Here is a 23,884-nt window from a genome sequence, read left to right on the forward strand (position 1 = left end):
AGAGAGGTAAAGTACAGTAGGCCTGTCAGCCCTGGAGGACTCTTGGAGATCAGAAGACATGTCAGAAGTCTGGTGGGTCTTTTCCACACAGACCCCACTCAGTTATGTGGTTGAAGCCCATAGAGAAAGAGCAAACACAGCCCTGGGTTCAGGCCACAGGTCCGCAGCCATGGGAGACAGGGACTGCAGTCCGACAGACAGCCCTGAATAAAGAGATCTATCCACAGGGTGGATTGGTTGGCGAGAGAATGTAATTCTGTGTGTGTTCTATTCTACAATGGCAAGAAACACAGGCAGCTGCATGCACAGAGGGAGAGAGAGAGGGAGGGAGAGAGAGAGGGAAGTGACAAATAGACAGTGCACTATACGTGACCATTGTTTGAGTTGCCAAATTGCTCTGTTGTTGGCCGGCGATTATCTGTGCTACAGAACACCATGATGAGTTTTCAGTTTGGAGAACATTGGAGAGGAGGAAAAAGGGAGCAAATAAAGGCCTTCCCTGTTGGCTACCTGTGATGACTTAGGCAAGCCAGGAGACTTATAGCACAGTCTGATACATAAGGCCTGGGGGCCTGTATCATTTTAAAACAAGAAAAGGAGAAACAGAGTAAAACTGCCAGCGTCTCCTACAGAGCCCCGGATGTATTGTACTGTATAACAGTGCCCCAGAATGGCCTCTGGTCGGAGGTGAGCGGTGGCAGTTTCAGCTTGCCGTAGGGACAGTGGACAGGAGGCCTGGTCAAGTGGACGACAGCGAGGGTCACTGGGTCCCCTGGGGAGGAGATATCCCAAAGGGGGTGGGCAGATGGGGTCTGGAATGAGAGTGTTCTCAGACAGGTGGATGGCTGTCACCCTCATTTCGCCACCGCCAGCAAGCAGGTGGCCTCTCCCTCCTCCTCTTCCCCTCAAGGGTCACCTTCACATGGCACTGCTTCCCCCTGGGTCCCATCCCATCATATATACACCGTATGCACACACACTCGTGCTCACACACAGACATACACACACACACACTCCAATGGTTCTCATACTGTGCGACTCTCAGTCAACCCCTGCACCTGGGGACTGGGCGCGTAAACAGTCGCTCTCAAGGTTGAACCCAGGTGTTTCATTTCCATTAAGGCCCTCATCACATTCGCAGCCTCCTCCCTCTGACTTTGGTCATAACACAGACGGAATAGTCATTAAATTTCAGATTACCTTCTCTTTGCCTTTGTAGATGTTGAGATGCACAGGGTCTATTTTAGATGTCTGTCTATGAAATAATTATCTCCCAATTCTCTGCCCCTGACATCTTCAAAAGAGGATGTTCCATTGATGATTTTTGCCCTACATCATAGCTTTGCTCTTGCCACGACTCTAAAACCCAATATAGCGTAATTAAACTAACAAAGTGACATCAATAAAGACAGAAGTGCTCTGTAATTACAGTCTGTGCTAGGACATCATAAGCAGGCAGTGTCATCACCCTAACGAAGGAAATAAATCGATGGCAGACAGACAAAGCCCCGCTTTATGATCCCCTTCTCCTCTGACACACAAAGCCAACCATAAACACGAGTAAGGCGAGAGTTTAATGGCAATCTTAAAGTTGCAGAGGCCACTAGGTTGTCTTTACTGCTCCTGCCCAGCAATACAATGGGTGCCTTGACACTTTCACCACTCCCTTCCTCTCCTTCATTAGTTGTTTCTCCCCTCAGTCTGCCTTTTCTCTTCTCCTTCCTTCCTATATGGTGTCTGGTCTCCTCACCCTCTGGAGACACATGAGTGGCAGGCCTCCCCCCTTAATAACTGTGTATTCCAATTCTGACACGGTTGCACAAAAACAGACACGCATAGATAGACACACACATACACACACACAAAAAAAATAATATGTTGCAGGATTCAAGATTGGCATTCCCACATTGCCTCTTCCTGCAGAGCGCCATGTGGACAGCAAGGCTAAATGTCAGGGAAAGATATTTAATTCCACGTGCACACACATGCATACAGTCACACTCAAAAACCCAACACAGACAAGACACCCCACGCTGATAGTGTGTGGAGTGTAAGGCTAAATGTCAAGGGATGATGTAAATTCGCATGATTGCTTCCAGAAGTAGTTCATCACAATGCCAACGTTGGCCAGAGCGATGTCTCATTGTCCTCCAAGAGTTTTGCCGAGCAGGACAGTGGGGCTCCAGCAGGAGCAACAGACCATTTCTATGTGTGTGTGTGTGTGTCTGTGTGGCTGTGTGTGGGCAGGGGTGGGGGGGGTCCTTTAAATATATAAAACCCACTGTCTCTCTCAACCCTGTGTTTTATCAGGGCTGACCCAGTTTCCTGAGAAATACATGATATAAATTCACAGAGCAGAAACATTCAGTGATGTACATGCTGTAGATATTTCCCTACACTGTCTGTACTGTACATCACAGGCTCCAGCTGAGATTAGCTGAGGCTATATCCAAGCCTGTCACATGCTAACACAAGGGAGTACATGGACTCGGAGACTTAATCAGAAATAAGGATGTGTGCCATGTTTTAGTTTTGTACAGCATTCAACATGGTCTCAGGGCGACAGGAGTGGATCTCCCTTAGCCCCCTCTCCCCCTACACATTATTTGATCAAAGAAAACCCTGCAGAATAGGATTTTTTAAAGAAATATGAGCAACTGATGAGTTGTAAAGTTGTGTATACTACTGTACTTACCACATTGATGAATGAAACATAGATTTCATTTCGTCTCCCTTTGCCAGGCCCTATGTGCGGCACAGAGCCAGAAGCAAACTCTTTGCCATGCTGTGGCTGTTGCCTGGACTCCCCCACCCCCCCAATTCTCACAGCCTACTTGCTGAGGTGACTGATGAGCAGACTCACTGGTGTGTCAAATATGGGGGAAATAGTCAATCAGCTAGGCCGATGTGGCAGGCCTGCGTGCTGCTATAGTTTGGAAATGCTGCTGCAGGAAGTGTGTAAAAGTCATGCTCTGTGCCAGACTGAGGATAAACATTTTATGGTTTTGGAATAGGAGGGTTACTCCTCTTTCGTCTCTGGAAGGCATGGCTAGATGCTCATTGCATCTGTGTTTAGTCCACCCCAAGCTGTGTGGGATTTATTACACTATGCCTGCTATCATGCCAGCCATACTCGAGTGTGCTTCTGTCTGTGTATTTATGTGTGCGTGTGCTGTGTGTCTGAGGATGTTTTTAAGAAACAAAAGGACAAGAGAGAATGTGTGTGTGTGTGGCTCATTTATGGAGGAGAGGCTGTTGATGTGATTTAGTGTGTGGGAGCTCAATGGCCCACTGAACTTGGAAAATGAAAAGGCAGAGGTGGCCGTGATTAGAGGTGTGCCTTGCTGACTACTTTATGAGTGTATTCAGATGTGTGTGTATGTGTCTGTAGCTTGACGGGGGTAGATAAACATAGTAGGGCACACACACACAGTCTATCATCTTGTTGGTGTGTGTAACCAGGAGAAGCAGTTCGCTCAGTCATCCTGTGTGTGTGTCTGTGTGTGTGTGTGTGTGTGTGTGTGTGTGTGTGTGTGTGTGTGTGTGTGTTTGTATGTGTGTGAGGTCCTGGCCCCGGCTGCTGCATCAGAGACGGAGCAGAGTGATCTCAGACATGTGCCAGGGGCCAAGGTCAAGGGTCATCATATACAAACATACCCAGAGAAATTGAGTGTGAGAGTGCGTCGGGCCTATGGGACCACTTGACTAACACTCTCACCCATAACATCATAAACTGACCAAACCCTCTCTGTCTGATCTCTCCTTTCACTCAATCTCCCCATACCCCCCCCCCCCACCCCCCTCCTGTTTTCCTCCATTCTGCTATTGGAAACGGATTATTTACACTCAGAATAAAATCAACAAAACGTGTCAAAAATGATGTGATTTTAGAATGTCGTTGGTGTTGAGCCCAAAAAGCACACTTTGTTTTAAAAATTTGCTAACAGTCTACAGCATAACAATCACAGTAGACAAGCGGAAAATACAAAATGCCAGGTTCATAACAAAAAGAAAAACTTCAAATTTTAAACCTAGTCTTTAAGTAATTTTGTATTTATATTCCATTTGTTTTGACTTACAGACATGATATGAAACTATTACGACTACTGAAGCCGGACCCTCCACTTGCATCGCCAAAGTAACTGCAACAGATCTGTTAACACTAGTCAACATATTAACTATCTGCAGAGTATCCACAGCGTCTACAGAAACAGCATGGTTTACTTTTAATTGTCAGCACGTGAACAGGGCTAGCCATCATGTTTTTCTTTTGTGTATTTTTTTCTTTACTTTGTTCAACCAGGGTACAGTAGACTCACTGAGCCGGAATGCAATTTTCTATGAATGCCCTGCTCCACACTGACACAGTTGCACACATTCACAGCTGAAAGCTTCCAAACACAACCACAAGTCTGGGCTTTTTGGCCAGCTGAGCAGCTTTAATCTGTTTTGTGGAAAGTTGGATCATACTGATTGTCCCACACACTGCTCTGTTGCAGCAGTGCAAAGGCTAGTCAAAGCTCAGTTTGATGGAGGGCATCCACTGCATTTATGAAAATATTTCCAGAGAACATTGCGTTTAATTGCCAACAACTAAACAGGAGTAACCAGTGTGTATTATCATTTGATTTAGCTGTTGTGGAAAAGAAATGCCATCATACCTGTGGGCAATGCTCATTAATCAACAGTAGTCCCTCATCAAATGTTAAAATGGCATCTAAAATTAGAAATCAAAAAGTTCAGTGGAAAATTCAATTCAGTTTTTTGTTCGACCACTGACTTTGGCACATGTCTGAAACATGATTTTGTATATACTTATCTGAACCTGTCATTTTCCCTTTTATCTCATATCAAGACCATGCACAACACTGAGGGGAGCCTCTCTGTTGACGCTCAGTCTCCTCAACATTCTGGCACAGGTTGTGTTTACGGAGGCGAATCACAGTGTGTCAGTGTTTGTGTAAAATCCCCACCACACACAGGGATCAGAGAAGAAAACGAACGCTATACTGTGAACTTCATCCTGGAATCCAATCCAAGCATTACTGCGGAGGTGGCTTGGACTCCAATATGTTTAGCGCTACCTCAAGACCGTATCAGCTCTGCAATGCGAGCAATGCCTGAAATTCGATTTGATCTGCATGGCCACCATCACTTGACCATGGCTGATGTCCGTCCTTCTCCCCCTCACTCTCTATCTGTGCCTGAGCTGCTGCTGAGCCCTGGGCTCCAATTAATCCCATGATGCCTGGCTGTGGTTGGTATGGTGACCAGACAGGGCACAGAGAGAGCTGTGATTCCCAGGTGAAAGGTGGGATAGACTTTCTGATTCGCTCCAGCACACAGATAGAGTTACAGCTCAATTTCAAACTCTCGCCCTCACTGGTCTATCCTCATGACTAAAATAGGACCAAGGAATAGGAGAAGCGTGAGGAAGAATAGCTTCTTCTTTTCTTTCTCTCTGTTTTCCTGTCTGTCTCTCTCAGTTTTCTCACTCCTTTTTTCTCATTCCCTCTTTTCAACCCGACCCCACTCCCCTCCATCACTGTGCTGATGTTTTTTTCTGACAGATGGGACTCTGAGATGTGCTTTATAGCTTGGTCAGCTTGTAAAGCAGCACTTCTAACTCTGTAGCTCTGTCTCACTTTAAAAAGTTGAGTTTTTTGTTTTTTTTACTTCATTGGCTCTTTATCCGTCTCTCTTTTCACTTGTTCCTACTGCTTGTGCTTTGTTCTTTCCCCTTTTTTGTGGACAAGGCAGGATTTGTGAATTAATCATAGGTGGTTCAATAGCTGGCCTTAGCTGTGCTCCGTCACTGGGGGATCAATAGGGGAAGGTCAGTGGCACTTTGGTGGCTGACTGCTCTGGAGGAGAGACAAGGCGGGCCACGTCCAGGTGATCCATAAGCTCGGTCTGGCAGGAGGCATGATGGGAGGGGAGCCTGTCCTTGCCCCATCCTGCCTCTGTCCTGGTCTCCGGAGAAACAGACAACTGCCCTCACCTCAGATGGATTTCAAGGTCCTCTTGTCAACTCCATATCATCTAGGATGGTGCCCCACTTTTAAAGAATTTAAGTGTAATATCTTTAATTTACAGCACATGATGTTTTATACTGATAGACAATAATAACAATTTTCACATTGAAACCTTATATTATGTAAACCTTGGCCAGTACAGATGGGCTCAAGGTTTCAAGGTTTTACAGTTTGTTGTACAGCTTTATAATCTAGGTTTTGATGCTCTTGCCTTTTACTTTTCATCTTCTGACCTATCCTTGCTTTTCATTTCCATACTGGCTTTCATCTTAAATACGGTCAATGAAACAAGTTCATGGTACTTGTTGAATGTAGCATTAATAGGAAACCAGTAAAGAGAAATAAAAATCTTGAAGGTACATGACCATATCATTAACTTGGTGGCTGAATTCTCCTGCTTCTCACTTTAATAGAAAGCAAGGTTGTTGCTGCTAATAATGAAAACCTGACCTTTTCTTGCTGCAGCCTAGTTCGACTTAGATTTAATTGCATTAGTATTTTCTTACCATGGGAGAACGTAAGCTGCTAAAACAGCAACTCTACCCCATGACATAAAAAAAGGCTGTATGCAATTCCCTGCTGCCCATGCATTATTGAAAGTACAAACGCATCCTCTTTACAAATTGTCATAATAAGGCAGTGCTACAGGACTTAAGTCTGCACATGCACGATGCACACAGCATGTAGTTGTCAGCGGGAGTTGGGCTACAGAGCAGCTTCTTTCTGATAGCACCTTTATTTACAATGTACTGAGACACACCACGGATGATTTGTGAAGATTAGCGGCGAGGATCTGAGGTATGAATCATCGTCTCTGTAGTCGCTATTTCCAAGTAAGCATATGCATACTGACTAAAGGCTGGAAATAACATTCACCACAAATATGATGTGGAAGCCTTTTGAGCAAGCAGTTGAAAGTCATCAACATTTCAACCCAGTTAAACATATTATATGCGCTCTCGCACACACACACACACACACACACACACACACACACACACACACACACTCATATACAGCAACAGTGTGCATTTCAAGTGAATAAGAAATGTCTTCACAGCCAAAACCTTACAAGCACTGAAATTCAAATTCTGTGTCACCTAAGCTGTACATCAAAGCTGCACATTAGCCCTCACTGCTATGTGTGTATGTGTTGACACAGAGAATGGAGCGGTGTAACCAGTGTATGACATGGCTATTTGTAAATAATGTCCCAACCACATCCACTGGCAGGAGCTAAGAGCTTTAAGTCTGAGTAGTGATGGCAGCCTCCCTGAAATGTGCATGAAACCGGCTTAGCGCTATCAGCACAGCATCACCGCCAGTCACCAGCCTCCCTCTCATTCTGCCGGGCTGCTGTGGACCAGATAAGAGCAACACCACCCTCCTCCCCTACTGCTTCCATCTGCCTTATGTTGTCTCCCAACAATCCACCCACCCTCCCACACCAATTCACCCTTATCCTCTTTACAAGGTCTTATAGGGACAGAGACATTGATGTGTAGCTACAACTGTAATTTATATTCTTTGTAAATTGTCTGTGATTTTTTCATTGAGATAAGTGCGTGGGGAACATCTGTTTTGTGCTGGAGGGCAGTGGGCCGGGGCCGGAGTTCTGTGGCAGTCATCGGCAGTATAGACGGAGAGAAAGAGGGGAGGCACACGATCTGTCTCCCCACACTGAATTACAACTCCGGGGGCCCGGCTACCCTCTCATCATTACTGTTGTATTTAGTTGAACACATGGGGTAAACGTCCTCCATCTGTACAGCCTTGGAGATACGTGACATAATATTTGGAAAACTTAACTTTGTTATTCAGTTGCTATGACCGTTTTCTCTCTTAGTTATCTTTAATACTTTCTAAAGATGACCATGACTATTTACCAGACAGTAGAGAGAAAAAAGATTAACATGTTACAGAGAAAAGGGGATGATGTGAAATGATTTAAAAGATATTGCATAACTTGTTCCAGCTGACTGACCCGCCACAATGCCCCTTACTTCCTTAATTACCAAATATGATTAAGCTCTCATGGTTGAGGGCTGAGGCCACTTAAGTAGCAAGAACTGTGGGCATCGCAGTGACCACGCGTTGATGCCTCATTGGCAGTCAAAGAGGTACGCGACCTGCAGCGTCTCGACATACGAACACTAGCGGGGGAGTTGGAGGGCTTCAGAGCAGCGCAGACAATGAATCTCAATCCTGAGGCCATGGCAGATTTACATTTAAAGTAGTTTTAGCGAACGCCCCACTTCCTGATGCATTCTTTGGCAGGGCTGAAGGGAGCGTCTTATCTGCGAGTCATCAATTGCACGTGATGCGTCCAGATAGGAGCTCCCAATGCGGCGCCAGCACCTTTCCGTTCACACATCCAGCTCAAAGATGATGTGCCATCTAATAGAGCGCCTTTGCTCGATGTATAATTACATTACACGTGGACACCTCTGCTCCGTGTCGACAGCTCCAGATGTGTGTGTGTGTGTGTGTGTGTGTGTGTTCTTGTGCGTTTTAACACATGTGACCTGTGTTTTACCTGTGATTGACAGAACTAGTAATGACCAGCATCAGTGTGTTATTGATGTTCTGTCACTCTTCTTGCTATTAATGTTATCCTTAGATGGAGCAACAGGGTTACCAGAAACTTTAGTGTGTGTGATGCATGTGTGTGAGTGCTCAGGGGCATATTTGTGCCTCATATTTATACTTAATAAGGTTGTGTGTGACACCAAATGTAGGTGTGTGTGTAGATGTGTTTGGATGAGTAGTAGGTGTGAGTGTGGTTGTTGACACAGTGGGGTAAAGGCTGTGATGGCTGAAGGCTCTGATGGGTAATTGAGAACAGCAGGTGTCGCCTCCCTCCTGAGCCACTTCAGGCCCAGAACCCAGCTCACCCTGCGATCTTCAAAGCCTCTCCGGCCCAGCTCTTCTTTCCTCTCCTCTCCTTTCCTTTTCTTTCCTCTCTTCTCTTCTCCTCTCCTCTCCTTTACTTTTCTTTCCTTTCCTTTCCTTTCCACTTGTCTCCTCTCCTCTATTCTACTCTACTCTCCTCTCCTCCTGGCTGCATTGCCAGTTGAGCTTGCTGGGGAGAAAAACAGCATGTATGGTATTAATCAAACCCAGGGCATCATGGGGAATAGGGCAGGCAGAGTGAGGAGAGGGGGAGGGAGACTAGAGCCCAGCTATTACTGCTACACTGGTTCACAAGACCAAAATATTTCATTCTCTGTAACCCTTTTGACAAAAATACATCCAGCAGCACAGAATTCTTACTATTATGAGCTGGAATGCCAATAATTCAAATTCTGCATGTTTGTCTTGAGTACACTTGATACAGTTGAGTAGCTTTGTGTCCAGTAATACAGTAATAGCTTGTTTCATGTATTATACGAAATATATTGAGGACATACTGTGATTGTTTTTGTTTTCTGTTGTTTTGCTTTTCTATGAATAGCTAATAGCCGCCAAAAAAGTGTGTGCACTTACACAATAAGCCTGCAGAAGTATTCTGCATAAATATAATGCTTAAGTCGGAACATTTCAAAGTTCCTTCACTGTGAATTTTAGGATGATTCACCACAGCTGTGGGTTCTCCCCACTGATCCCTGCTGGAACAGGAGAATCTCTCACGCAGATTTGCCTCTCTTTGTCTGTCCATTTTAGCTTCTTCCTCCTTTCTCTGTTTGTGCTTATAGGCCTTTAGACAGTGAGGCTGAGCCACTGAGTGGTGTTGTGCCTTTCTGTGGGCCAGGGCTCCCCTGCTTTGGCTTTGTTACCCATGCTGAACACGTCACCAACCTCATAAACCCACCACCCTCCCTTGACTTTTTCAAATGAACAAATCTGATTGAGCGAATGCCATTACCTGGGCAAATGAATGATTCCTAAAGGACTGGACAAGGCCTAACACCACCCAGAGGGTAAAGCTTATTATCGCTGCAAACTCCAAAGAAGAGAGAGGAGGCTGTGGAGCTTGTGTGCACTTTGTCAAAGACCTGTATTTCCATATTAATCTGCCACATTTAGGCATCTGAGACAGAGGGCCTCCTGTCACGCTTCTTTGATAACAGAGCAGTTAGCTTTTTCCCCTCATGTATAAATATGTATAATTCTGATAAGATTAATTGAAGCGCCTAAGTATACAGTGGTAGGAGGTGAGTAGGAGAGAGAGAGAGAGGGAGACAGCAGGAGGGAGAGGAGACACATTATGTTGCCAAAGCATGCATTTAAGACTGGCCTCTGTCTCAGACCTACTCCAGAGTGGGTACCTAGGCTCTCTCCTCTGGGTCCAAAGTGCCTTGAATTGAAAATAGCATCTACCTAACAGTCCCTCAAAAATAGCTGAGCGAATAAGTTTTTGCGCAGAGCCGATAAATACGGCGTGGAGCCTCTGACACCGAAGCCTCACCCCAATTTCCAGTGCTCTGGAGGAGATCAGATAGCCCTGTGTCATTTGATTTTCTGCCTTATCTCATCCGCGCCCATCTTTTTGTCTCAAGCAGAGCAACATTTTAAGAAGCACACACTCCTTGTATCTTTTGAAGGACAAAACCCTGAATGATATCGAAACAAATAATAGGATCACGCTGTTAGAGAGGGCCATTCCGGTGTTTGATTGATACCAAGTGCTGATGTACGCATGTCAAATGAGTGTCCTCCAAGTGACATTTGGGATGCAAATATGTAGAAGTACATGTTGAGATTGCATCAATCTGTAAAGTTCTTAGTTCATGAGTGCCATTTATGATCACGCCTCCATGATGGCTGACATTACGGATGCTGTAAACTAGAACACAATTTATACTTCTTGTATATCCCGTACAGCCATTGAGCAGTTCCACTTTTCAAACTGACCAATAAAAATGTCTGTTTAATAGTTGTTTTCTGCAAAGTATGCTGAGTACTAAACAAGAGAGGGCAGTGAGTGGGGAGAAGACAGCAGGAGAGAGGGAGGTGTGGGAGAGTGGAGGTGAGGGATCCTGAGACGGATGAAACAAGAGGGAGAGAGAACGCAGAAGAGGAGCTGGAGCGAGGGAGGAGACAAAGACGTTCCCTGGTGCACAGCTTGAGTTGACTGACGGCAAGAAGAGAGGGCTGTAGAGAGAGGAAGGGAGGAGGAAAGGGAAGAAGGGAGACCAGCGAGGAGTGAGCACGTCAGCGTGTGAGTGGCGTCTCTCATTAGAAGGTGCTGTCAGGGGCCACAGAGGGGGGACTGCAGGGACCCCACCTCCCCCTTCTCCTCCCTCTTCACTGGCCCCTGAGATCCGGCCGGGAAAAATGATTGATGAGTGATACCAAGATAAACACGCGCCCCGGCCCCCAAAGGCAGCCCTGCAAAATGATGCATGCAGCGTTATAAATAAACCTTGTGAATTTTTTTTTTTTTTTTTTTTTTTACAATAAACAACAAAACAATGCAAAACAACTGTTGGGTTTTCTTATTTTGAATATTATTTTAGAAGACACAAATCAACTCAGCTTTCATTCTTTGCTTTGATGAGAGTTTTTCTAGTTATTTGTGTTTCTGGTTTTGTGTGTGTTGTGTCTATGCATGTGAGCAGTGAGCACAAAGCTAACAAGGCTCACCAGCTGACTGGATGGTTAAGCCCCCCTCAACAGTTGCACTGCCTCCTCAGAAGCTTGGGCAGGCGGCTTCCCCACTCATTCACTGTGAGGTACCAAACACTGAGGCAAACCTGTTCTCCTTTGGGAGAGCTCCAAATCATAGCAGCTGTGTGTAGTGTGTGTGTGTGTGTAGTGTGTGTGTGTGTGTGTGTGTTGGAGGAGTGTGTGGGAAACTGACGTGCAGCTGGCCTATGTATGGATTCATACTGATGATACATAGCCACTCCACAATACACACAAATACACACACACACACACACACACACAAAACAACGTTCAACTGCTTACTAATTGTTGAGTAAGTCATAAATGTTTTATGCTACACTTTCTGTTAATGTTTAACACTGAGCGCCAAATGCCTCTATTACAAATCGAAGTGGAAAGGCAGATTATCATCAAATAGTTACATTATATCATTATGAGTCTACAGGCTGTGGTCTGGTGGAGGGAGAATGAATTATGAATGGAGTGTGAGGGAGGATCTTCTCTTTCCCCTAGGGACTTCCAACACCACAACTCATTTAAGTTGGATGAATGAGAGATAAGGAAGGAAGCCACCCCCCACCCCCATGCTGCTTGCCTTACACACTGGCCTTCATGTAATTTACTCCGTGAGGAGTGTCACTTTAGCTGCTCGCTGCACACACACTTCTCATTGGGAGAAATGTATGCTGAAGGGTGCTTTGTTCATTGTCAAACTGTGCATACCAATGCTGAAAAACACCATAAAGAAGTCTTGTCATCTAAGCCACTGGTGCATTTTCTGCCGAGGGCAGGCTCGTGTCTCTTTGTACATCTCTAAAATGAGTCCCCGAGCTGTAATGTAGCTTTGCCTAAAAATTCTTCTCATCTCATCTCATCTTTCTCTCTTTTGCTCTCCCTCTCTCTGCCCTGTCTCCACGGATCCAGGCCGCAGAATGGGTCGATGATATTGTACAATAGGAAGAAGGTGAAGTACAGAAAGGATGGCTACTGCTGGAAGAAGAGGAAAGATGGGAAGACCACACGGGAGGATCACATGAAGTTGAAAGTACAGGGAGTTGAGGTGAGTGCGCTTACATCTTGTATCTCAGTTTGGATTTAGAGGGAGTGAACAGGGAAAGAGGCGGGTTGGGGGTGGGTATGGGGCGGGTGGGAGCCAACCTTCACCGTGACACAGACAAACACAGGTCTACAGTGAGCTCTCCCCTGGCTGTAATGGAGACAGTCACATGCTGCAGTCGGCCCGTGTCTCCAAGGAGCCTTACCAAGAAACAATGCGGCACAACAATAGTTTTCCCTGGGAAGCCAGTGGAGTGGAACCGATTGTTTGTACCTTATTAAGGCTCTGGATGTTGCCTTTGCTCCAGAGAGCCTACATTAATCTTGCTGGCTCAAAGCAGTACTGTGGAGCTAGCGTTCCCTCACCTCACTCCAAGTCACTCCCCATACCAGCCGCTGCCATAAAAGGCCCAGTTGTGTCTGTCCTTGGCTCACCCAGGCTCAATCTTGCTCGACCTGAGGTGGCAATGCAGTGTTGGCACCCTGGCTGATTTATCAGCACTCCCATGTATGCAACCAGGCCAGTCTCAGCCCCAGAGTCCTTCACTTCCTTTGCTTTCAATAGTGCTGAAGTTTGGGTTCTGGTTTCTTTCACATGTTTAGCCGCAAGCACAGGAGTTGAGGTAGAGATGTGAGGGTGGGAGCTTTTGGTCTCCCATTCGTGTGTGCACACATGTACGCGCACAAACACATGCACACAATTCACGCACACGTACACATAACCCCACACCTCAGGGAGTGGCGCTGTGAGTCTGTGTCACACAGTGTGACAAAGACAAAGCTCAGGCATTCTCCCAACAGGGGCTCTGCTCTCTGTTTGTACTCCTCCAGATATTTGTCACTCCAAGAAAATGGCCTCTTCCTTCGCCCAGCCAGCTCAGTGTCATCTCTGGTTCTGCAGTGGTCTGATAACCTGTTGGGACTATGCACATCCATCGTTTTGGACTGTCACATATTTTTCCAGTTTCTGACAGCCCTGGCTTTACAGAAGGTTTAGTCAACTTGCATTAATACGGTTATATTAACATTTGAATAGAGAATTATATACAGTCATTTTTAGCATGTAGGCTCAGCTCACCTGAGTTGTATACAGAAGCACATTAAGATGCAGTTCCAACCTCAGTTGATAGCAAAACTAATATAAAATATATGTTTTTGGGGTATGATATGGTAGGAGTATTAGCTGGCTCTTCTTTGGTAAACATGACTTGTACAGTTATTACAAGAGCCAGCTGTTTCGCCAAACCAGTCCTAAAGAATGCATCAACAGTATGAATAAACATATGTCCAAAGCAGAACATTTACAAGAAAATGGAAACAGATGTCACCTTACTTCTGCTGTCTGCTATATCTTCGAGGCCCACTTCAGCACACGCAGAAGCACGGCCCCCCAACAGAATAGTGTACTGTGCTGTATGCCGTTGTCCTATTTTCCAGCATCGATGCTGGTCAATGCTCCAGAAAAGCAGCCGTTTTTCTTGAGAGCCACTCTCTCAACTGGCACACATCGCAGCTACTGTATCTTCGGTACTTCTCTTGTCCAGTGATAGCGCGTGTTCCGCTGTGGTCTTGTAGCTGTCACAATGGACGAGGAGAAACATACTGTTACAGTATAAAAATATCCAGACCTCTGTGACCAACAGTCCCAGCTTCATAAAAATAATATTAAAAAAAGAAATTTCCTGGCAAGACATAGCTGAAGAGATTGGCTCTTGAGGTGAGGAATCACGAGAAATAAAACACAAAAGACTCTTGAATCCAGGTCAGCACTCCAGATTCACTTTCAATGCTGCATTTTGTGCTGTATATGCCGTGTGGTCCTGTTACCTTGCCATGGCATGTCCGATGTGTGCTAGGGGGGTCAAATGATGTGCATCATATAATGCATTGCTGCACCATGGAGGCGGTGAAGTTTGAATATTTTGAGTTAAACAAAAGAAACACATGCTGGAAACAGAAAGGGAACAGATTTCTTCATATATCCCTTAAGTGTTTGAAGAAGGAGCTTTTCAACTCTTGACATGAACATTGAGTAAAGCACTGGTGACTATTACAGTATTTTATGTCCATAAGTAGAAATAAGCAGTCAGAGGCAGAGATGCAGTTATTGAATCACTAAACCTGTAGTTTGCAGAGTACAATATGCAACAACATAAGATAAAGGGTCTGCTAAGGCAAACTCATCATGAGTCACACACTTAAAGACTGATGGCTGTTCACTGAGCTGTTGGCAGTAACTTGGAACAAAGTGTAACTCTCCATCCTGTGATTTTGCTGTGAGAGCTCCTATATGTTGTAACCAGTCTAATTTACCAGAGCTAATTGCTGTGTGAGCAGCAGAGCCAGTGGAAGGTGTGAAGGTGAGCTTAGTGGAGAGAGAGAGCACAGGGAGAAACTGACTCAGGGCTGCAAAACCACATGGGAGCTCATAGAAATTGGACCTGGACATAACTGCTGTTTCACCTACTGTACATAAAAATACAGTGCACGCATTGTCTGTGCTGAGTTACGCTGCTGAGACTGTGTTGTGTGTTTTTGTGTACACATTCACATCTTGCAGCCTTGGAAGACCCGAGTCATGTCCTTTAAACACAGCACCCACTTAAGACTGACAGAGAGGCGATCCATCACTGCTGTAGCCAGCCTGTGATGGGATCCATGACACATCATGCACAGTCATGTTTACTGTAAGCACATACAAATGAGAGAGAGGATAAAGAGCGATCTATTTCTCCTGACTACTCTATTTAGAAGGAGAAAAGAAAGATCCATTTAAATACATAATTCATATCACACCTTCACAAGGCGGAACACAAAGAGTTGACATAACTTGAGCATAACCTCACTTGTTTCACAGGAGCGTCTTTACATCACTCATGCTGTGCTGTAGCTGCTCTGATTCCCCCGCCACCCAGTGCTTAATAGAGGTTCTGTGGTTATTACATGGGCCAGGTTTAGTGCACAGAGAGGACAAGTGTTGTGGGTGGTTCAGGGTAGTGATGTTCAGTGGCTCCGGCGAGGGAGAGGCTGTGAGACTGGGAGCGAGGGGCCTTCTGGGGCCTGCGAGAGGCAGCCTAGCGTGGCAGAAGTAGATGTCAGTGTGTGCTGCTGCTGTCCTGTCTGCTCCGCAGTGCTGGCTCAGCAGCCCGTGTAAACCAAGGCTCTACTCTCTTTCTCCCTCTCTCTGTGTCATTCTCTCTTCCGCCCTCTTTCTCTGTCTTTCATCTCTCAGTCTTTTAATTCTTTCACTAGATGTTTCATTGTCCTGCTCTACTCCCACCTCTCTTTCTCCTTACTGCCCTTTCTGTCGTCCCCCCCACCACCCTCCTAGTCCACAGTCCAGACGGACAGAACCTTGAGTTGGGCGGTAATGCTCCCTGTTCCCTAAAATTGGAGCGCAGGGCATGTTGCGGCATTAGCGCTTAACAGGCCGTGAAATAGCAGCCTGCCTTCCTGACGTCTCCCCCATCACTCCAGGTGAGCTGGCCAGACGGCTGGATAAATGAGCAAGCAGCACCCCCAGCAACCAGCATGCATTTGGGGCACCTGAGGAAAGATGTCCATCAGTGATTATCTCACCACACCCTGCTCTTACCAAGCTTAAGTTGCTCACCGGCTCCTCGCCATGGCCAAACTTCCATGGGGATCCTTGCAACCACTCAGGATGTCCATTGGCTGTCTTATCAGTCAGGATCCTGGGTAATACCAGGTTTTCATTGGCTTTATTCTCCCACAGAGTGATGTCATCTTAATTCAGGCTGTAGGTCTCATAGTGTGCATAGCTCTAGCATCCCCTGGCTTCTCGCTGTGAAATAGCAGAGACCTCAAACACATCTGCTTTCACAAACCCCAACTGATCTCCGTTCTGCCTCTTGTCAAGCTTCTATCTCAATGCTACCACCTCTTCTTATCTGTTTAGCTGTTAATGCCAGCTCAACCCCCCCATCTCCTCCACCCCTTCTTTCTCCCCATTATTCCTAAGCTTTAATAAACTCCCTCAAACGCAGATCGATTTTCTCTTAAGTGAAGGTGGCAGTGCCTCTGACTTATTTCATTACCACAGGCTAATTATACCGATTGAAATGAGCTTCTCTTCTTAAGGTGTGCTGTGCTGCTCTGCACCTCCACGCTCCCAAGACTTTAATGCCAATACAGTTCTTCTACCAATTCCCCAATTCCTGCCTCAGCTACACCCCACCATCCTTTCACCCAACCCTCTCACCCTCCACCACCTAAATAATCAGCTGGTGCGTCCTTAGCTCCCGTAACTTGTCATTTCATGTTGGATCCACCCTAATGTGTGATTTCAACTGTGCAACTGTGCAATGAAGGAAGGTAATGGAGCATGCTGGTGGCTCAATCGCCTCTGTTCATTGATAATAATGAAGACAAATGTCAAAACATTAGTTGCTAATGTTGTAATGGAGTGGATGCTAGTGGATGCGCGCTGGATGCTACACTGCATTGGCTTTCAATATCACATGACCTTCAACATTTAACTCCTCTTTTTACTAGTAGTCCAGCCCTTCCTTTTGCAGCAAATCAAACATTTCTAACAGTTTTTTGTTCATCCAAGCAGATGTAAATGACTCTTGAGGCACAGCTCTGTACTTGTGCCTTTTTGTCTGCTGGTTAAAACATGGTATGAAAAAATAACATTCCACAATTTTATGGGCACCTGGGTGGGTTGCATTGGTCAGTTAGAATCAAACTAGCTGCATATCTGTGAAATAGAGTTGCTTTGGGTGGCTGTATGTGTTTTCAGCAGCAGTGGTAGCACTGATTTACAGATGCACTGGCTGATATCACCAGATTGTGAGGCCAGATGTGAGAGGGCACTACACAAACCGCTGTTTCTGAGAGGAGTTGACAGTGTGCATGCTTTCCCGCCTGTCCCCGCTCCAAGTCAACTGTGAAATTAAGATCAGATTACTGATACAGGCAATGCCCAAAGCAAAAAAGTTTGTATTTTCCATTTTTATTCAAACTTATAGGCTGTCTTTTAGACAACAGTCAGCTGCCTGCTCTGTAAAGACAGTAAATCGATCACTGTTTCCATTGTCTTTTCTCTTCTCCTGGAGCCTGCTTTGTTATTCACTACTTTCTTCTTGGCTTGGAGCTCACAGCTTGCTCTTCCTTTTTGAATTACCTGATTGTGGAGGAGTTAAGACCAATCTGTGCGTGATATTTTAAAGAACGGTTACCATGGTTATAACTCCTAACCTTCCGCACTCCCAGACAGTAGAGTCATTGTCAATGATGCATAGGCACAGGAAGTATATGGTTTAGTTACCACAGGTGCATTTATTCATGCTAATACAAGGTTAACATAAACGAAGGAAGTTAGAAAAAAGCTTCATGGTATAAAAATGAACAAATCACAGTGGACACAAAAATAATTATTACTAAGGCCTTTATTAGAAATGGTGTTGTTGCCATGCATGAGCGGTAGGTGATGGAGCTGGTTGTGGTTTGTGTGATATATATATTTTTTTCATCCAGCACAGTAGATTAAAGCAGTGATCCTCTCCCCAGCATAATGGCTTAATGGGGGTTGTTATGTTGTTATTAGCGACTGCATCAAAGCCTTCCCACATGAGCGCCTTACCCCCAGCATTGGAAACTCCACTTCACTTTAGCGTCCATGGTTTTCCTTTAAGACCACAGTAATTAGTTTTCCTCTCCTACTTCTAACAATTGCCAAATCACTCAGCAGCGGTTAAGCCCTCAGTCTGCCTTTCATGTTGACCCCGCTATCCCCATTTCAATCTAGCAGCTGGATTTGAAGGGCTAAATTTGGAAAGGTTTCTGTAGGGAGCGAAGGTATAACAGGCCTGTCAAAAAAGCTGTGCATTATCGACAGCTTCCATAATTTAATTTACCACTTGTTGCCACATGTTGCAGTGTTGTCAAGCTGAGGCATCTCCACAGGGGTCCCCTTCTTTATTGTGAAGGGGAAGGAGGAAATGTCCCCATGAAAACGACCTGAGAAATATTTTAATTTGTTGCAAAACTTGAGGACTTTGACTTCCATTTAAAGACTGGTTTTATCGAGGCTCCCCAGTGCCGCTCCCCACCTCCCTCTTGGGTTCTACTGAAAAAAGGAGAACTGTCCAGAAGCTACACACACCTTCGTCATTGCTCCTGTGGTAAAAACCAATTCAGAGGAATAATTGAGCACATTGAAATGAGGAAGTGGAGATGACTTGGAGCAATATGACTGTTTTCATTCTTTGGGGACACTTGGCACAAAAATCAGACAGAGACAGGGATGCTTCGTAGTGCTTCGCCTGTCACTCATTATCCTTATTAATACTGCTGGTGCACCAAATCAAGTGAGTTTGCCAGCGTTTGATATATGTAACCCCCATGGGAGTAATACAGCAGAACCAACACCAGATATGCAAAGTGGGGGCAAGAGGTTTGTGGAAAGGGTGGAGAAAACAGAGCACTGCAGGCAGTGAGCAGACTATGCATGACTCTGTGGTTTGCTCTTTGTGTGTGAATTCTCCTTTTGTTTGGTCTCGTGAGCGAAACACAGATCCCTGGGCAACAGAGGGCCTGGGTTTTATGTTAATGAGCAACTTTCACCAAGGCTTCCGCCTTCTACCATTTCTCAGATCCAGGCCAGAATACCCTTCAGAGATTCATACTGCTCAGAAAACACCACCACAAAGCGATACAGTGTGCAGTGTTGTGTACGGAAAGGCCCACTCTGGTCTAGACCTCAGACCATTGCTGGATTCAGTTGATTCACTTGAATTTAAAGGTAGGAGTTCAAAGGAAAGCAAGTAGTTTCAGCATCAGTGTTACTCTCACCTCCCTTATGTCAGGGGGCAAGTTCTTTGCAAAATCTCTGTTTAATGATCTACAGCCAGCTTTTGGCTGATTCACACATTTTTGTCTACAGGCCAGGACCAAAGGGTCAGCTGAGGTCTGAGTATTGAGTAGAATCAAAGAGTGGTTTTCTATTCTTGAAAACCTGTATGCATTATATAGATTGCTTGAAATGCCTTGGATATCTCTTCAGGATATGCCTTTTACTGGATCTATGAGTTTCCCTTTCTCCCCATCTGTCTTTATCTAGTTCCCTTTCCCCTCTCTTTCTCTCTCTCTCTCTCTTTCCTACCTCCATCTGCTTCTTCCCTTTGAAAAAGCAGCTTACTCCAATGGTCTCTGTTAATATGAGGCCAGTCCTGTAGCGAAGGCAGACCCCTATGTCAAGAGCAGCAGTTTTCTTCAGATGCTGTAAGGCCTAAGAACCATCTCGTCTTTCCCCTGCTGGTTCTGGAACACTTGGTTCTTTTAATATCCTTCAGATCGAGCGCAGCACCAGTGTTTAGGATACTACTATACACGGAGGGGCAAGGGCTTTGAGGGCGAGTCATCCAGTGACATTATCTCCTCTTTACTCAAAAAGGCAGAACAGCTGGCCCCAGAATTCCACAGGAGCTTTTCTGCCTCATCTGCAAAAATATTTGTATTGACGTTTGCAGTGAGATGAATTTGTTATACTCAAGCGTTTCGCACATCAGCTACCTTTATCTTTCTTTTTGCTTGGTTATTTATTCTGCTGGCTACTGCTCATGGCCCATGTATTATTAACCAGCAACACAGAGGTTTTAGATGTAATTTGCTGCTGTGTTACATTTAATAACTGCAAAATCAAAATGTAGCATTGCTCCAACATTCACTCTTCAAAGGAGGTATAATGAGTGGAGCTGCAAAGTTCAAAGAGAATGGTTAAGTGTTTGTATAGAATTATACAGGGAGAGCAACTGTGCTTTCCTCAGAGTGATATTGAAAGGTTTGATATTTTACATGAAAGGGTGCTAAAGAGGAGTTTAACACAGGAAACAGGTTTAACCCTTCTGCTTTGGGCAACAGAGGAAATACTAATGCAGATAACAGCCCCTCATTAAGGGTCTTGTGTTGTAAATTTTGTTCATCATAACTTTGTGTCTTCCTGCCTTCTATTTCTCTTCTCCCTATCATCTCTGCTTGTATTTGTATTGCATTCTGTGTCTCTCTTTTTCCATTCTTTGCTGATACATCGGTGTTAACCTTGTTCTTTTCACACTGATCTGAATAGATGTGCGCTTCTGTGTCCTGTGCGCCTCATGCATCCTTGTCCCTCCCTTTTTTTCCTTCAATTTCTGTAGATTTTCAACGCTGTTTCTGTTTGAGTTTTGTTTTGTGTTTTTTGGAGTTGTCACTGTTCTATGTACTTTTTGTTGATAGTGCTGAAACGAAAGGCAGCAACGGACTTTTGTGGATTTCTACTGCACATTTAAATGTGGAGAGAGAATGAGTCATTTGTTTAAGCCCAAGGGGGTGCTAAGCTTGTTCTGCATTGTGTGTCGACACTGGTCCCCTGTTAATGTCACTGTCACTAAATAATGATGCATGCATGTAGACAGATGCACTGACACACACGCATACTCACACACACAAATTATTGCGTCTATGTACATTTGTTTCGTTTCACTGACGGAATCTCAAAGGAAAAAAGTCTTGTTATTGCATGTATGTATGTATGCCACACATGTGAGTGAAATTGCACACATAACGCACACACAAGCAGATATAGTAAAACCTCATTTCATAAATGGAGCCTGTTATTGCTAGAAAATTACGTTTAACGATACCAAAAGAATCTCCTATGTGATAGATGAAAATGGGAGAGATAAAAATGAATCAAAAAGACTGTAGACTGTGGAAAATAAAAGACTGATGAAAAAGAGAGGAGGGAGCAAGAGAGGCTTAGAAGGTGGATGGATGGCAAAGGAGGAGGGAGGGTGGGGAGGGAGGGAGGGAGGGTGAGGCGAGTGTTGAGCAGAGAGGAGAGAGAAAGCCAGAATGAACGATATATAGCCCCTGGCAAACAGAAAACAATTGTTACACTGCCTCCCATAACCCACTTCAACCTTAAACAGCAGATTTTTTTCACTCAATTAATTTCTACACATTGGAGCAGGGGCCTTGGCTGAAGCTGGGCTTTTATGTGCTCCTGCTGCTGCAAGGCCTATACACATCTCTCTCTCTCTCTCTCTCTCTCTCTCTCTCTCTCTCTCTCTCTCTCTAGCTTTCTTTTTTTTTCTTCAGAAAATGAACATTCTGCATTGAACTGGACTGGAACACTTTGAGAGATGAAGCCTGAATAAACAGGGAAATATTGTATCTTGTAAAAATAGCGCACGCACACAAACAATTGATGTAAACTCATCCTTTGATTGAAAAGAAATTCCTTTTAATCTAATCAGTATTATCCAAGGCAGCCATGTAGAGCTTCATGCAAACTTTGCTGCAATTAGGGTTAGGGTTAGTGTGTTCCTGTATACAGCTCTTCAGGGATTTACATTATCCATCACATGTAAAGCTGAGCTAGAACATCAAGACAGTCAACTTTGAATGTTGATTCAATTTATTAAATCCTGCAAGAAGATTTACAGAAACAGCCCTAATGGAAGAACAAAATTTTCACACAAAAGGACTAATAACACTAATAATAATAAAATTAACGATAGTAATAATAATAATGATAACACACAGGAGAAAACCGGGCCGTGGTGGCCCTGTGTGGACAGCAGGTTGCCTTGCCTGAAGGCAGAGAGAGGGAGAGCAGGCACAGACAGATGGACAGATAGATAGGGGAGGGCATGACTGAGCTGTGTCTGTGTGTGGTGAGTGAGGGCCAGTCGGAACAACATGAATCATGGCTCCAGTTGAGAGAGGAGGAGATCAGATCAATAACAGCCCAGAGGAGGGAGAAGAGCGAGAGAGAGAGAAAGAGGATGAAGGGAGGACACAGGAGGTGTTCATCACTGGACCACCCCTGACTCCCAGCATGCTCACTTTTTTTATCTTTCTCAGGCTGTACAGTTAATGTATTGAGCAAAGCGCTGGTTAATTTTCTGGGTGAAAACTGAAACATAAGTTGATACAGACAATGTGCTAATGTGTGAGTGTGTCGTATTGATTATTCAAATGAAGTCATGTGCAGGCTTTTCATGGTCCTCCTTTGCAAAAAAATGTAAGGATACTCTTGTGCTTGTTTCACATCAGCAAAGCGTCGACATACACTTAATCTAATGAGACACTCCAGTGCAATATTATAGTCAAGTTTTGAGTGTGCAGTTTCTTTCAGTTGAAAGGAAAGCAGTGAATTCATCTTGCTCTACTCGAGAAGCCACACAGCTTGTTTGATTGTGCATGTGCAAATTTAGTTGCTTGTGTGTATGTGTAAAAAGTGAGTGTTTTTGTCTGGTGCAGCGGGAGTGCAAAGGCTCAGCAGTGGTCATTTCTCATTAAGTGACCAGTGTACCTAGAGGAAAGGACTGCTTTCTTCAGAATATGTGTGTGTGCCAGGAGCAGCTACAGAGTTAGTGGGCCAGTGTTGGAGTGGCCGCCTGGATATTTAAGCATGCTACACACATGAGTGTAAGATGGCCAAGCTCTCCTCTTCACCATTGTACTGTGGAACAGGCAAGCAATTTTTCCTCATCCCTCCTTTTTTATATAATTTGGTCGATAAAGGTGAAGGACGTTTCATCGCTATTTCTCCCTCCTGACTCCCTCCTCCTCGTGTGCTCTGCTCTGTCTCAGAGTGAAATCCCGAGATAAAGCTCGGCGGCGCTCCATGTTTAATGGAGCTTAATCCCACAGATTTGAGATACGGAGCTGTGAGGTAATTCCCTCATGCCCATCTTCACTAACACAGAATGGTCATGTGACCACCTAATTCTGCCCCTTTGCTAGACACAGACGGACAGGTGGACAAACGGACAACAAAAAGAACATAAGTCTGCCAAGGACAAATGTGTTTGCTTTTTTTAAACAATTTATCAGGAAAAGGGCTGTGCTTTTTCCCGATCACAGAATGCTCATCTGCGGTGAAACCAGTTATTTTCTGCCATACTTTCCCTTCAACTGTGCCTCAGTAAAATGTGGTCATGTTTACTTTGGCTGGTCAGTCAACCTCCCTCTTGATGGGGGATTTATAAATTAATCTGCTACACAGAGACGAATATGAGCCAAAGTGACGAGTTTGGAGAGTCATAACTGAAAGCTTAGTGTCCACAGGCAGGACTCCGGCCACAGCATCACGTCAGGATGCTTGGAGAGAGTTAAGAGGGGTTGGCTGGCTTCAGACTATTTGGAGAAGCCATGTGCTGGGAAGTATT

At 44.9% G+C, this 23,884-nt stretch overlaps 1 protein-coding gene across 1 annotated transcript in view; it reads left to right on the top strand.

Annotated features, from left to right (window-relative positions):
• Positions 1 to 23,884, top strand: part of camta1a (calmodulin binding transcription activator 1a) — a 265,794-nt gene that overhangs the window by 139,754 nt on the left and 102,156 nt on the right. The window contains exon 5 of the mRNA XM_070910084.1: positions 12,570 to 12,705. Within this exon, the coding sequence (XP_070766185.1) occupies positions 12,570 to 12,705 (136 nt within the window). The remainder of the gene's footprint in view (positions 1 to 12,569; positions 12,706 to 23,884) is intronic.

The sequence above is a fragment of the Enoplosus armatus genome, chromosome 8 (genome assembly GCF_043641665.1).
Source record: "Enoplosus armatus isolate fEnoArm2 chromosome 8, fEnoArm2.hap1, whole genome shotgun sequence".
Taxonomy (NCBI): domain Eukaryota; kingdom Metazoa; phylum Chordata; class Actinopteri; order Centrarchiformes; family Enoplosidae; genus Enoplosus; species Enoplosus armatus.